General features: G+C 41.7%; 1 protein-coding gene across 5 annotated transcripts in view; it reads left to right on the forward strand.

Annotated features, from left to right (window-relative positions):
* LOC139733551 (uncharacterized) overlaps window positions 1-15,094 on the forward strand; it is a 50,776-nt gene that overhangs the window by 32,848 nt on the left and 2,834 nt on the right. For 4 of the 5 annotated variants that reach the window (XM_071644361.1, XM_071644363.1, XM_071644362.1 and 1 more), the window contains exons 2-17: window positions 607-871; window positions 1,117-1,247; window positions 2,263-2,327; window positions 5,796-5,862; window positions 6,352-6,590; window positions 7,312-7,413; window positions 7,547-7,747; window positions 8,461-8,574; window positions 9,404-9,538; window positions 10,075-10,296; window positions 10,739-10,933; window positions 11,495-11,627; window positions 12,035-12,192; window positions 13,232-13,324; window positions 13,755-13,941; window positions 14,377-14,439. In XM_071644361.1, coding sequence (XP_071500462.1) covers window positions 607-871; window positions 1,117-1,247; window positions 2,263-2,327; window positions 5,796-5,862; window positions 6,352-6,590; window positions 7,312-7,413; window positions 7,547-7,747; window positions 8,461-8,574; window positions 9,404-9,538; window positions 10,075-10,296; window positions 10,739-10,933; window positions 11,495-11,627; window positions 12,035-12,192; window positions 13,232-13,324; window positions 13,755-13,941; window positions 14,377-14,439 — 2,370 coding nt within the window. The remainder of the gene's footprint in view (window positions 1-606; window positions 872-1,116; window positions 1,248-2,262; window positions 2,328-5,795; window positions 5,863-6,351; window positions 6,591-7,311; window positions 7,414-7,546; window positions 7,748-8,460; window positions 8,575-9,403; window positions 9,539-10,074; window positions 10,297-10,738; window positions 10,934-11,494; window positions 11,628-12,034; window positions 12,193-13,231; window positions 13,325-13,754; window positions 13,942-14,376; window positions 14,440-15,094) is intronic. The other variant, XM_071644360.1, reaches the window with a different exon arrangement.

Genomic DNA, 15,094 nt, shown 5'->3' on the forward strand with positions numbered 1-15,094 from the left:
TTTTGTTTAAGCCTAATAGCATTGACAGCCCATTTTTTGGTTTATAGGCCTATATCTGTTTAAACATGTTCAACAATTGTACATTATAAAAACTCCCCAAAGTTATTTGGAGTATAGCCACTGTTTCGACTCCACACAGAGTCTTACTGAGAAATGTTATGTGTTTTCATGCCGTCACTTCCATTTGAAGCATAACACTCTGCCTCTCGGAAAAGAATAATGACAATAATAACAATAATGATGATGATGATGATAATAACAATGATGATAATTAATAGATTGAGGTCCCGTGTATGAGAGAGTCATAATCCCCGTGCGCGTAAAAAGATCTCACCTCAATCATTCATCGCAAAAAGCATTGCGCATTACATGGTGAAGTAGTTCGTTTAAGTATATCCCACAACTGGACCCTATGGACCTGCAAATGCAGCTAAATGTTTGTGGGCTATGCACTTTCCCACCATCTTTCCAGACGAAAATTAGAAACATATGCTAGAAAAATCAATTTGAATAACATATGTTGAGTCAGAGAAGGCAAATTGTTGCTGTGCTTTAATCTTGGATTAAACAGATGATACTTTTTTGTCCAACATATCCCGTTCACAGATACAAACGCATATACCGCTGAACCGGGGAAAGAAAAAACCGAAACCGCCGACAATGCTGACCCAGCTTTGTTATCTTCCGATGACAATACTTCTGGTCTTTTGTCGGCACCACCCGAGATTCTTGCCCGGGGGCCGAGAGCAAAACGCGCCTATGCCGAAGCAGCCCGAGACGGCACGAAGAAGGTTTACCGAACTCGACTTATGCTCGTCGGCCAGGAACGAGTTGGGAAGACCAGTCTAAAGAAGTCACTTACAGGTCAAAGGTCGGATACCCTTCACTTCTCTTGGCTCCAAACATATAAATGCCATCAAACACATCCAGCTCATATTGCAAAAGTCAACTCAAAATATTCAAACTAGATTTTTTTTTTGCATATACAAAGTGAAACTGTAGTTTTTGATTGCCATCAATCTGCTGTTTCTGTCCAGTTATTGTACATAGTGCTTGTTGACGATTCATATATACAAATTGTGATTTCATCCGCATTTTGCATTCTCTCCAATATAGATTCGATGAAAATGAAGCAATTACGGATGGAGTTGAGACTACAAGTGGATGTGATATCAGTATAGAACTCGCAAAGGCTGGTGGGAAGTGGTGCATTCATCAGAAAAAGGGCACCACTGATGAAGCGAATGGTGAGGAGAACTTATCAACTTTACTCTATGATTTAGTTATTTTTGTCTCGCCACCGTAGCGGAACCGAGATATAGACGTCACTTTTCAGTCGGCGTCGGCGTCTAACTTTCCACAGCTTTGCGCTATGATCACCAAACCCACACCACATGTACATAACCTAAAACTGCTGGTCAGGTTCGAATATTGTATGTTAAGTCCGCGCAAGGTCAAAGGTCAAAAGTCAATGAAACTGCTCTGATTTTTAAACAGTATGCACTGCTTGTATCCACAGAGTTGAGCTATGGCCATCACATTCACACCCCTTGTACATTACCTAAAAACGCTGGTCATAACAAATTTAAAATATAGGTAAAGTCCTATATAGTCCTATAGGGGCTCTAGGTCAAAATGTCAATGAACTTTCCCTAATAAGCAGTCGTCTCACAATATTGTGGTGTAGGACCCGGCCCCACTCTCAATAAATTTCCACAGCTTTTAGCTATGACCACCAAATTCACACCACAGGTACATCTCCTAATGACGCCGGTGAAGTCCGACAAGGTCAAAGGTCAAATAGTCAATGAACTTTACCTGATAGGCAACGTAGGCCTTATACACGTATAGTGGTGTACTCTTGAGAACTTTGTGCAGATTTCAGCTATGACCACCAAATTCAAAGCACAGGTACATTACCTGAAGATGTTAGCCAAGTTCGAATGTTCCTGATTTCTGACAAGGTCAGACATCAAAAAGTAATGAACTTTCCGTGATTTAAGCGCCATATGTGTGTTCTCAATAACCGTCCTCAGCTTTGAGCTATGACCACAAAACTCACACCACTTTGCCGTGTTATTTAACGAAATATTGGATAAACAAAACCTTGAAACTGCCACATGTTCAAATTCCCAGTTCTGTATGCTTTCAAAGAATAATGATATTGCATTTAATCAAAATTATGATGTCATAGTCTCACACGTGAAACAATGATCAGTTAGTACCGTAATATACTTTGAGCTGTTTTACATTTTCTCACAGAGGACTCGTACAAGCAGGCTCTGGCTGATGCTATTGCCAAACAACTCATCATAGGCTCACTAGAGGTAGGTTGTTTAATGAGAAAAGTATTGAACATGATTTCATAGCCAGTTTATCCAGTTTTTTTTTTTCAGGGTTATTCACCACATAGTAATCATACTGCAAAATTTGTGTGATTTCATTAACCATAAAACATAATTTCTTCATTCACATGCCAAATTTCATTTATATTGCACTTTTTTTCAACTAAGATACGTTTGTTGACTCTGTTTACAGAAACAAAACCCACAACAACTGTCTAATTACATACAATCTTTTTAGGCTGCGTTTGTCTAACCTGAAAGAGAGAATCACCACCCAGTTAACATTTGGACGTTTTCTGTTCTTGAAACGTTCCAATTTCGTTATTTGGACGTTTTGTCAAAATGTTTTCAGAACGTTTTTTGTGGAAGGTTTTCGACGTATTTGAAACGTTTCAAATCTCTAAAAACGTTATAGACATCAGAAAACCTTTAAAGAATATATAAAATGTTATGAGAACGTTCTGCGGACGTCAAGAAACCTTGTGAAAACCGTCTATTACGTTCAAAAAAAGAATTTAAGAACGTCTAAAAAGTCTTATGTCCCTTTCCAGAAAATCTAGAGAACCTGGCGGCGATGGGGGTTTTCTTGGGCGGTGGACGGGTGGTCTCGTTGTTAAGAACTGGGAACGTTGAGCTAGGGATGTTGTTGATGTGGGGGCCAGTGTCTTGAGGTGCAGTGTTGTGTCTGTGGATTTCAATGGCTTCTCGGATTCTTCTAGAGTGCCAGTGTGAAATAGATGTGATGAGGTGCCTGCGGTCCCAGTCGATGCCTTGCACCGCATTGACTGGGACCCACCGCGGTGGTCTTCTCGCTGTGCGTGTTTAACGATGGCTGATTTCTCTCAGTCGTTAAGTTGTTGGCAGGTCTTGTGTTCTTTGAGTCTCATGTCGAAGTTGCGGTCTGTTTCCCTTGTAAACTTTGTAAACTTTGTAAACTTTGCCCCACTTGCATGGTATGCTGGGTACGTCTGGTTGCTTGTTGGATGGGTTCTTGTCCTTGTGGGAGTGAAGAATGGAGTGTAGTTTTTTGGAAGAGCTATGTCTGACTTGGATGTTGGCTGATCTCAGGATGCGTTGTAGTTGTTGGGGCTGGTGATGGGAGTTTTGTCGGTGGGGGTGCTCTTGGTGGTCTTCTTTGTTAGTGGTTGTGTGAGGATCTTCCGTTGAGGGTATTGGTTGATGGTAGTGAAAGCGTTGGTGACATGCCTGAGTATCTTGAGTAGATGGTTTTGGCCGCTGAGCTGACAGACTTGGTGTGATGGGAAACCGGAGGAAGTCTTCTTGTCGAGGACATGTAGGAACGGGATGGAGTAGTCTTCTTCGACCTCCATGGTGAACTTGATGAGAGGATGCTGTTGGTCGAGGTTGTTGAGGAACAGATCAGGTTCTGATTGGCTGTGGGGCCAGATGACGAAGGTGTCGTCGATGTAGCGGAGTCATAGGGAAGGACGAGAGGGAGAAGACCGGAGAGCTTTGGTTTCGAAATGTTCCATGAAGATGCCGTTCCTTTCAGTTGCTTGTAGTAGTCAGTGCGCCATTTGAAGAAGTTGGAGTTGAGGCAGGTGAGTATGGGGTCGTGGATTTGATCATGGGTGAGTTTGGTTCGTGTTTGGAGGTTTGGGTCGGAGATGAGTCGTTGTTTGATGATCTCGATTTCTTCGTTGACGACGACGCTGGTAAAGAGGGAGACGACATCGAAACTGACTAGTAGGTCGGAGGTTAAAGCAAGATGGCGAGATGTCTTGCTGTGTTGTAGCATGGGGATTATCGGGTGGCGATTATGGGTCGAAGTGGAATGAGAGACATGTGTATCTTGGATTGGCCGAAGAGGATGGGGCAAGTTGCGGAGGCAGAGCGGAGTTGGAAGTAATGTGGTTTGGGTAGAGCGTCGGATCGATGGAGAGAGAGAGTTATAGTTTCTGGTTGATTCAACTTTCTGTTGTAGGGTCTCTCTTAAATTTTCGAGTAGGTCTTGGCGTTATCAAGTAGGTCTTGAATCTTGCAGTCGTAGTCTTGCTTGTCCATGACGACAGTAGCGTTGCCTTTGTCAGCTTGTAGGATGTGGATGGTCTTGTTTTGGCGGAGGTCTTTGATGGTTGTGTGTTCTTTATTGGTGCTGTTGGGCTTCGGTGGTTTGGCGTCAAAAAGGGCTTGGGATACTTTGATTCGGATGTTGTCGGCGGTTGCCTACGTGAGGAATCGAAGTTTTGGTTCTACTTGTTGGATGATCTCCGAGAAAGGGACTTTCTTTGGAGCTACGGCGAAGTTCAAGCCCAGGGATAAGACGTTGTGTTCGGTTTCGATGAGCCGATGTTGGCTGAGGTTGATGGCCATGTCCTTGGTTAGTGGGAAGGAAGGTCAGTTGTTGGTAGGGTGGCTTCTTTGGGTATAATGTTTGTCGAATTTCCTGATCTGCTTGAGTTGGGTGGAATGATAAAGCTTGCATGCGTTGTCTGAGCTGAATATCTTTACTTTTCGTAAGTCGTCTAGTTTGAATTGTTGGGCGAGCTGGGATTGAGACAACGATACGGTTGAGTCGATGGTGTGTAGCTGGTTTCTGGTGTGTGCGATGCGACGGGTGAGGGCTGCTCCGGCGTGGTGTAGGATGCGCTGGGCTTTGGGGTGTCATTGGACGACTTGAGTTGAATGGGGATGATGTGAGATGATGTGAGAGTCTCGGCAGCGTTTGGGGAAGGCGAGATGGTTGGTGAGTTTAGCGGCTTTGGCTCGGTTGCGTTGGAGAAGTCTAGCGGTGCGTTAAGTAGGCTCCGATCCCCTTAGAGCTGAAATTAGATGATCTTTGAAGGATGGGTTTGAGTGATGGTGTAGATAATGGATAGTGGGTGTGCGGTTAGCCATGTGGTAATCCTGAAATGAACCGTAGGAAGAAGAGGTAGGAGATTATGAGGACTCCTGAGGACGAACAGTCAAGCTGTCTTTGTACAGTCCTTTTCAGGACTACCACATGGTTATCCGCAAATTCAGTATCCGTTAATGACGAAGACGTAGCAGACATAAAACGTTTTGTAACGTCAATTGATGTTTTGAAAACGTTTTCCAAAAACCTGTGCCTTGTAACTCCCAACTTTGACGTTATAATGTACGTTTTAAAAACGTCCATTTGATATGGAGACGTATGGAAGGTCACTGAAAAAAAAAAACCATTTAGGAAACGTGCTTAAAACGTTATGTGTTTGCTAGGTATAGGATCGTGATTCTGCCTCAGAATTTTTTTAGGTAAACGCACCCTTCGTGACTGCCTCACTTTTTCCCCCAGCAATGGGGAAACCCCCGATATATTGATAAGAGTCTGTGGGCATTAATCTGGAGTCTAGTGGAGAGATGTAATTTTTACAGCGTAACAATTTGTATTCCTCGCTCTTCAAAATCTCAAGATTTCATAGATTATCTAGGGTGATGAATCACAGTTTCCTCTTCCTCGCCTTTCAGAAAGACCAGCCTGAGAGCCAAGGACCAGATACTACTGACGGCATCGGTCTCAATCCATCTGAAATGGGTAGGTGTGTCATGGTAGCTTATAGGTTATCATGGTATAGTGGGTAGGTGTGTCATGGAAGTAAGTAGGTGTGTCATAGTAGTGGGTAGGTGTGCCTCGGTGATGAGTACCGGTAGTTGTGTGTCGGTAGCGGGTAGATCTTTGTCAGTAGTGGGTAGTTGTGCCTCACTAGTGAGGAGGTGTGTCACGGTAGTGGATAAGTGTGTCTGTTTATTGTGCGTATGTGTCTTGTTTGAGGATCTGGTGTCTCGTTGTTGGGTAGATGTGTCTTGGTAGTAGGTAGGTGTGTCTAGCTAAGAATATGGCTAGAATCAACGGGTCTCTTGGGACAGTGGGATCAGTATCAGACTCATTGTACCTTGTGGGGATGTCGACCGTGGTAGTAAAACGATCATCACAAGCAAAATGAGAATTTGTTGTTTTTGGGAGGGAGTATGTATAAATATAGGACAACTAATTTGAAGTGCCTTTCACACGATGTTCCCATAGAGTCTCTTGTGGGTCCCTCCCCTTCATCGGGCGCCGCGTCACCTTCCATCGAGCCATCCATGCCACAGCAGATCGCCAGCCTGGTGGAGAGAATGCTGAAGGAACAGGTGCGGCTGAAGCAATGCGGGGCAGTGGGCGGGGCAGTGGGCGGTGCCAATCCTGACTCTTCATCAGCTGGAGAGGTCTCTTTGAGTATATGGGACTTCGCTGGGCACGATGTCTATTACACAACCCACCAGGTTGGTTTATTGATATCGATAAAATCTTTAGCAGAACTGCATGTATATGGAATTCTTGCTGATTATTGTGTCATTAGCCTTGTAACTTGTTGTGTACTATTATTTTTTTTTATTTTCTTACCACAATGGATGATCACGAGGATTGGATAAATGTGTAAAATTGAAGAAAATGAGTCCTATGGAGGGATGTCGAATGAGTAAATGAAGTAAAGATGTGAACACACTACCATATCTCGTAAAACAAACAGCCAAAGAAATCATTTAGATCGTTAAATTTCTAAAAGTCCGGATTCGGAAAAGGCTCCCTGCTCTTACGACTTAACAAGATTAAAAACCCGTAATGCTCCAAGTCATCCTAATAGATCAGGGCACAGCAAGAAATTATCTTAACGTTTTTTGTCAGGTTACGATTTCCATTGGACTGTTTATTTGTTTCTTCTTGGCTCCGGCAAGTGAACGATGTCTTAATTTCCTTTGATTTCCACATTGTAGTGTTTTTCTGACACACAAAACTTACAATATCCTTTTCTGAAGATGATACCAGTGACTATAAACGGGATTTGCCTTCGATGTGGAAAGTAGAAAGTGGCACGAGTATCTTGCAACCATTAAAGCGCAGTAAGGACTTAGAAAGTGGATACTTCTTTTTGAAACTGTTGTCCTTTACAATAGCAGAATATGTAGACTATTGTTGATTTGTTTCTCTTTGTGTTTCTATCAGGTATTTTTGTCATGGCGTGCAGTCTACGTCGTGGTCTTTGATCTGAGTCACGACCTTCACTCGGTAGTCCCACCTGAGGCTAGAGACGAAATCTACGAAATGGTGGGCGATCACAATTTGAAATCTCCTGTCTCGTAAGAAATGTTTTGATTGAAATAATGAAGAAACGATATAAGGCATTGATTGACATATTGTATGAACACGAAATACGATTCTATTGATCTTTGTTTCTCAGGCCAAACAGAATTCGAAGTCTGAGCTGACATGTCTTCAATTCATCACGTTCTGGCTGAACTCCATCTTCGCTCACGCTGTAGCACCCTCTTCGGTTACCAAAAACAGTACTTGCAAGACGCACCAGAAATCACCCCCTATATTCATCGTGGGGACACACAAACAAAGTCTAAGCGGAGATGCCAAGGCAAGAGAGAAAAAGGTTAGAAAAAAGTTTCTATTTATATCTTGTCGTCGCCCTAAAGCGAATGTTTCATAAAAGACCACAGATTTTTATCTCGCATTTTCTTTTTAGTAAAAACTACACATTCCTTAAACTTGTTTAAGGATGATTTCATTTCTTCTGCATTCTAAAGAAGTCATGACGAGGGTGTTTGTTGTGTTGAAGGGTTAACCATGTTCTTCGAGTGCACGTACAGGAGAGTGAATATCAATTAGTTCCGCTCTTCTAGCGGAGCGCCCCTCCGCAGCGTCTCCGATCGTTGCCGATGGGTCGTCATCGTTCTCTGCAAGGTTGTTTGGATTTCTCGGAGACGTTACGGACAAAGTTTAGTCTCCGCGACGTGGCCATAACTGAGGACACGTCACAGAGACGTCGCAGAGACCAGCGACTGTTGGAAAGTAGAAAATGTGTCCGAAAAAAAAATAGATGTGTTCGATTCTCCCGAGACTCCCCGCAGACCAAGCTAGTCTCCAGGAAGACGTCTCCTCAACGAACGGAGACCTGACTCACCACCAGGTTGCCGCCTCGTCTCCATGCCAATAAGTTACCCATTTGACTTTCTGCATCGTCCCATATTATGAGATTAAAATGTTATTTTGCTTCTATGTTCAAAGTGACTATGATATAAAAAGTGAACTCTAATAAACACATTTGCAAAGTTTCTTGATTTCTTGTATATTATGTGTTGCCAGGTGGAAGCCGCCTTCAAGGATATCCGGAAGACGATACAGAAGAAGCCGTACGAGAATCACGTGGTACCTCGCTACTACGCTGTAGACAATAGTCTCGGGGAGGATGATAAGGAGGTGGGAATAAACTCTAACCCTGACCCTAACCCTAGCACTGATAATCTATCATTAACCAACGAACGCGTTATAAAGACAGGGGGACACAGACGAGTGAATAATGCTATTAATTTGAATTCTGTCTAAAATTAGAAAGGGGCTATTGAGAGGCATTTTGGTACACATTTTTGTGTGTACTTTTGTGCTTTTAAACAGTAATGCCCTATTTTTCTGCAAGAAAAGCTGACAAGTCTAAGGCACCATTGCACATCACACATCACATATATGATATTATAAGATGGACTTTAGAATCTCTGCAATCTGATTGGTCAGATATCATGCATTGATTTTGTACTGATGCACTCTGAGCCATGCGTCCGGTAGAATCCGACCGCATGGCCGTGCGCGACCGGTAATATCCGAAAGCAGGGCTTAAGCCTTGTACAGTGTTGTAGGTGTACCGGACGCATGATGGGGGAAAAAGATTGAATTTCATGAATTTTATGGACCCATTTTATAACACAAATGACACACAGGTCTATTTCGTAGATCGGTGAGAATTGGATGCTCTCGTCTAACTTTAGAAACATTCTAATGCCCAATCTCTGCGCTCGTGGGTTTAAACAGTTCCAAAATTAAACTCTCGCATCCAGTTATCAACGATCGACTCTGTCCTGTGCATCATTTACAACAAACACTATTAAGTCCTGAAATTGTGTTTAACAACATTTACGATTGATGGCGGCTGCGAATTTATTGTGTTGTAGATGTACCAAGTCTTCGATCCCACAAGCCACCGGTTCTAACACAGAATGTTATCATAACATGTGAATCTTTTGTGAATTCCCAGATCGTTGCTCTGCGGGAACACATAGAGCGAGTGGCAAAGGAAGAGCCGTACATGGGTGAGAACATGCCGATTAAATATCTTCTCTTCGAAGAGGCTCTCGCGGTCAACAAAATCAACTTCTTGTCCCTCGATCAGGTATGCTAGGGTTATGCTGCTGCTCTTCACTATCCAGTTTTCTTAAGCTCAAGAGTAGCTCTTGACTCTCAACACAATCCGGTAATATTGAGTAGCCCCGGACAATCTTACCACACGTGTTTTCCTAAATTCATCGCTATCCCAAACCTCTTACTTCCATAATCCTGTACTATCCGGAATCCCGTTGAAACCGCATCCCCGGTATACTCTCTGTAGACCCGGGAATGTCATTCCGTGTTCCCACCGTTGTGTACTTGTCCTGCGAGTTATTGAGGTGTGAGAAGTAAATTGAAGACATTTTTTTGAAATTAATATGATGTATCGGAGAAATTGATAGTTTTGCTGATATCTTGTTAACCCTTTCTGTGCCAAGGTGTTCGGACGGTTTGCACACCGCTGTGAGTTTTTTCTCTGCTACCCCGGGCACTCAGACCACACAAAGAGTTTGGGGAAAGCGATGTACCATTTTGTTTCTTCCAACAAATTACTTAGTCTTGTCAGTATTGTGCTGATAATTCTTCTTCTTTTCCCGACAGGTTAAAGATATGATGCGGAAAGTTGGTACATACAGTGACCAAGAGCTAGTCACCATGCTCCATTTCTACCACGACCTCGGCTTTATTGTCTACTTCGGTGAGGTGGAGACGGAGGACGAGGAGGAGGAGGAGAGTCACCTACGAGACATCGTCATCCTCAACCCACAGTGGCTCATCGACGTCTTCAAACAGGTCATCACTGTACTGGAACCAGCCAAGAGAGTAAGAGTTATGGGTTCCATTTTTTCCATTAAGTGCTTCCATTTAAAGGTCAAAGTGCAAAGCGATTGCAGCGTAATGGCGTGTGTCCACCCGATGAGAATAAATGATAATACGTTCAAGATAGAATGGGTCTACTTCCAATGAAGCCGATCCAAAAACTCAACTTGTCAGGATGATCTTTGCATACACTTTGCTAACTACTGTAATTCATTCAATTTATCTTTTAAGTTACTTCTCTTTGTTGTTATTTGTTCTTTCTATTTTGATATTAAAGTGACAGATGTTCATGGCAATTGTACTCGAACTGTGCATGTTAGCCAGTGTTAGCAAGTGATGGGGTTCAGTCAGATGAATTGTGCTTTGATGCAGATTTCATAGGCATCACATCGTAATCTTAGATATTCAAATGAAATGTATCCCTTGGTGTTGTCGGGATATTTAGGATGGCATTGTGAGCGATGCTTGGACCAAGCTCGAGCAAGACGGAGTGCTTGAAGAGCGTCTTATCCATCACATGTGGGAGGGATTCCTGGAGCAGAAGGGCGCCCTCGTACAGCTCATGGCAAAGTTTGACCTCATCTGCGAAGCCCCGCCCCTAAAACCCGAGAGTACAATGAGCGATGGAGAGGAAACAATGGTAAGTCATCAAGTAACAGAAATACGGCGTGCTTGTGGCAAGACTGGGGGGAGGGGGGCGTTGTAATCAAGTTGCGATCAATATTGCAAAACCACAAAATCAAAGGTGTAAGTCTAGAGATTAATTGCAAATTGCTGATTCATTGTTTTGCAAGAAAAGGTTACGCTCGATCAAATGCAAGTCTTGTTATCACTTGCAAATAAAGGGCAAACTTTATAAGATAAATTTAGGGTAGTGTGCAAATGTGTATATCATTTACTTTTATTTGTCTCTCATCTTTATTTCAACGCCATATTGCCATGACGTCATAGTGAATAGACCACGGGAGTACTTTTTGGAAAATTGCGTGTTGCGTAACTTTCCTCTGGTCTCACTTATATCGCAGACTTAGATTTACCAGGGGAGAACCGCGCCTTTATCGCAGCAAAGTGGTTTATCTTGTGCCTGTTTAAATTGTCTTTAGAAATGAGGGAATATGTTTTTTTATTGGTTGGACAATGAGAGTTCTTTTCATCATATTTTCATCAGCGCCCTCTACGTTCACTACTGTTGTACTCACAGGAAGATCGTCCTGTCATGAAGCAGTACTACGTCCCATCCAGACTAACACCGTCTTGCTCGCGAGAGGACATCGGGCAAATTGACAAGAAGTCGTCGTTGGAATTTTACGTGGATTTTCGTGGTTTCTTACCGGGTATGTTCCCAAATTCCCCAGGCTGAAATAACAACCGAAATAAAGATTTTAAAGAGGCCCTTTTGTTCTTTTAACTGAATTTCTCAGTTTGAGACATTCTAGTATGTGTGAAAGGGAGCTTCAAAACAAGCTCCGTGGTTATTCTTTAACATTAAAAATAGTTTAAACTCATTGAAACAGAACAGTGGAAGGGTTCATGGAAATTGGATATAGAATTAAATATAAAGGAATTTTCAATATTTCTCTCAAAGCACTATCCTGTTACCTACTTGCATTTTCAAATTTTAGGTCATGACGTCATAACCTCTCATATCTGTTATGTTATTACCATGTCATTTTATTGGTGATTTGAACAATTTGTAAACAAGCAATTTTGTAACTCTGTCGTCTTTTTGTGTGTCATGAAGATGGCTTGTTTCATCGTCTAATGACGCGCACTGTGCGATGGATTGACGATGAGGGCGGGGAGCCAGTTCTTTTGTTTTACCGCCAAATCAGTCTGATGCCAGACGACGTTCATCAGGTTTTACTTGAAATGCTGCCACCTCATGAAGCTGCCATCAAGGTAAATATTGTCAGAGACTGGATGAGAGTATTAAGAATATCGCTTGCCTTAGACTAATAGTCATTCTATTTTACTGAATGAAAAATGTGTAGTAAAATAGCTGCAATCTGGAAGAGTTAAAGGGGAAATCAAGTCCGAATATAAGTTAATCTAATAAGAAACGGTAAAATATTACGAATTCAACGGTATAATTTTGATTGAAATCATATGGAAAATTAGAAAGGCAGTGGCGGATCGGGGGGGGGGGGGGCGCAACCGGGGTATGCCGGTTTGTAAAAAGAAAAGAAAAGAAAAGAAAAGAAATGAAACCTGAAGTGGGACCAGAAATATTAGTTGCACCCTCCCCCCTTTACAAAATTCCTGGATCCGCCCTTGGAAGTCATAACATTTTGAAGTTTTTCCAATTTTTCGGGAAACAGTTCTTGAGCAGTCAATTTGAATATGCAAACGGCAAAATTAGAATGTCATCCCTTACAACTTGCCATACACACATAGTTTTTTACATGAAATCTTGACATTTCTAATTTTTCATTCAAACGCAATTATGCCAAGGCTCAAATCCTTGTATATATAACTGATCACTATTCTGAAGTTATTCAACAAGGAGTAACACCATGTTTTAGATTTCAATGAAAGAAACATTGAATTTTGCCTTTTTTTTTTTTGGTACACGATCAATGACCAAAATTGGTTATGATTGGTTATGGTTAGATGTTATGACATGGTAAGCTCACTCATGTGCATATTAATAACCACTGTACAAGAACTCTTTTGTAGAAATTAGCAAAACTTCAAAATGTCATAACTTCCTGATTTCTTATCCGAATCCAGTCAAATTTCTACTGTTAAGATTTTACCCTATTAATCAGACTAACTTATATTTTGACAGGATCTCCTTTTTTGAATTCTCTCTAGGAATCTCGGGTCTTTAAGTGTATCAGACTTGGCAGTATGAACATAGTAATCAAACCCACATAATATAAGGAGCCCAGTCCCGGTAGCACTACGTAACATGACACACTGTGCAACTTCCCTACAGATCATTGTCTTTAGAGCTGACATTGCAGACCCGGAAGACGATGCAGGCGTGAGTCACGTGACTGATCCTCCCAAACCCGATGTTGTGAAAAGGGTAAGTTAAGGTGATATCACTGATTATAGTAAAGATAATAATGACATCAAAATAATAATGCTGCTGAAAAAATTAGTTAAAACGCTCTTTCTTGGAAATAGAGTTTATTAGCCTTCTTCAGATAGGGGATAGCTACAACATGTCATATATTGATAACCTCCTTAGTTATACAGTTCGTTTTTTTCTCAAGAAAGAGACGCCACCACATAGGTTATATTACGTTAAACATTGAGTCAACATTATACGATTACAACTGAATGCGATGCTATCTGCTCTTCCAATAAGTTTGAATGATAAGTTCACTTCAATTGTTTGGGTCAATTCTTCACGTTGATTTGACTGGTTCCACCTCAACCGTATTACACACGCACAAAACTCACCTTAAACGAACGTTTCGAGTTCACCGTCACTGAACACTTCTCTCGTACAGGTCATGACCTTTCTAACCGACACACTGGCCAGTATCCGTCGTCAGATGGCTAAGAGAATCCAGTATGATGTATGTTTTGCCTGCCCAAAGTGCGGCAAGAAGAAGACGTTTAAAGAGGGAAGTAAGAAGCGGAGTTTGAGATGTGGTATGCACGTCATTCCAGTAGCCTCCGTCTGGTCCAAGTTCGGTGAGAAAAATGTGACTCATTCACTCCATGAGCTAGTTGACTTGAATACGATTAATGTGTGTAGCCAAACAAACCAAAATGAAATATTACCCTGTATAGAGATTTTATCGACTTATGGATTTTCATATGACCATGCTTTGGAATGTTTCCATTGCATTTCCCTCCTCTTCTACCTTGAAGTAATCTGTGAGAGAGGACTATGTTAAAGTTGAAATCACCTTTTTTGTTCTTTCTTCATTTCAACATTTTTACTGCGCTTGTGGCTTTCATTATTGGTACTGTTGCTATAACTGCTTTACTGCTGTTTAAAAATATTCAGTCTGAGATTTCAACAGACGGGAGAGAAGCATATCGTTTGATTAACCATCTTGATAACCACGTTTCACTCACTCCCAAATTCCCTACGTAACAATGTTTGTACTTCATGTCTTCTAGGTATGGAACACTCTGGGGCGGTCGTAGGGAGTGAGAGCCCTCTCGTCTGCAGGAAGAAGAAAGGTACGTTACCTTCACATTATTAGTTGCTATGGTAACGTTTACTTCACTATCTTCTTGTGGAAATGAATGATGACGAGAAAGTTCCAGTCATTTACGTATTGACAAAATGTCATGTTTGATAACCAGCTCGATCCAACTGAATATTGAGGTAGAATAAAACTATATAGTGCTGGAAATGAAATCAACAAACCAATCCCTTACATTTTGTATCTTTAATTCAAATGACTTTATTGTGTCATTACAGCAGCACTGTATCATTGACGGAAAAGTGTTATGCAATGAATCAGGTTTGAATAGTTTAGCTAATAGGACAGAGACAACTTCTTCCAGAGAAATTGCTACAATGTGAGAAGTGAATCATGCTTTGGTACGAAGGACGCATTTCTTCTATGCCAAAATTTTGCAAAGAGATAGCAAGGCTCTGGGATGCGTCACCTGACTAGATGACTTAATTGATTTATGGAAAGTACCAAACACATGGAAACACCATAAGAGCAGATCCTACTCTGTGTTTTTTTAATTCTTGTCTTACATGCAATCTGGGAATATTGCAGTCTTCGACCACTTCCAACCAATATCAGTCTTTTGTGATTGTTTGCAAATAATGTTACGCCGTGACATCTTCAATCTATTCACAACTGAATCTTTTCTCTTC

This window comes from Diadema antillarum, unplaced genomic scaffold (assembly GCF_040938485.1).
Source record: "Diadema antillarum isolate AM-2024a unplaced genomic scaffold, OU_Dant_1.0 seq00000481_RagTag, whole genome shotgun sequence".
NCBI lineage: Eukaryota > Metazoa > Echinodermata > Echinoidea > Diadematoida > Diadematidae > Diadema > Diadema antillarum.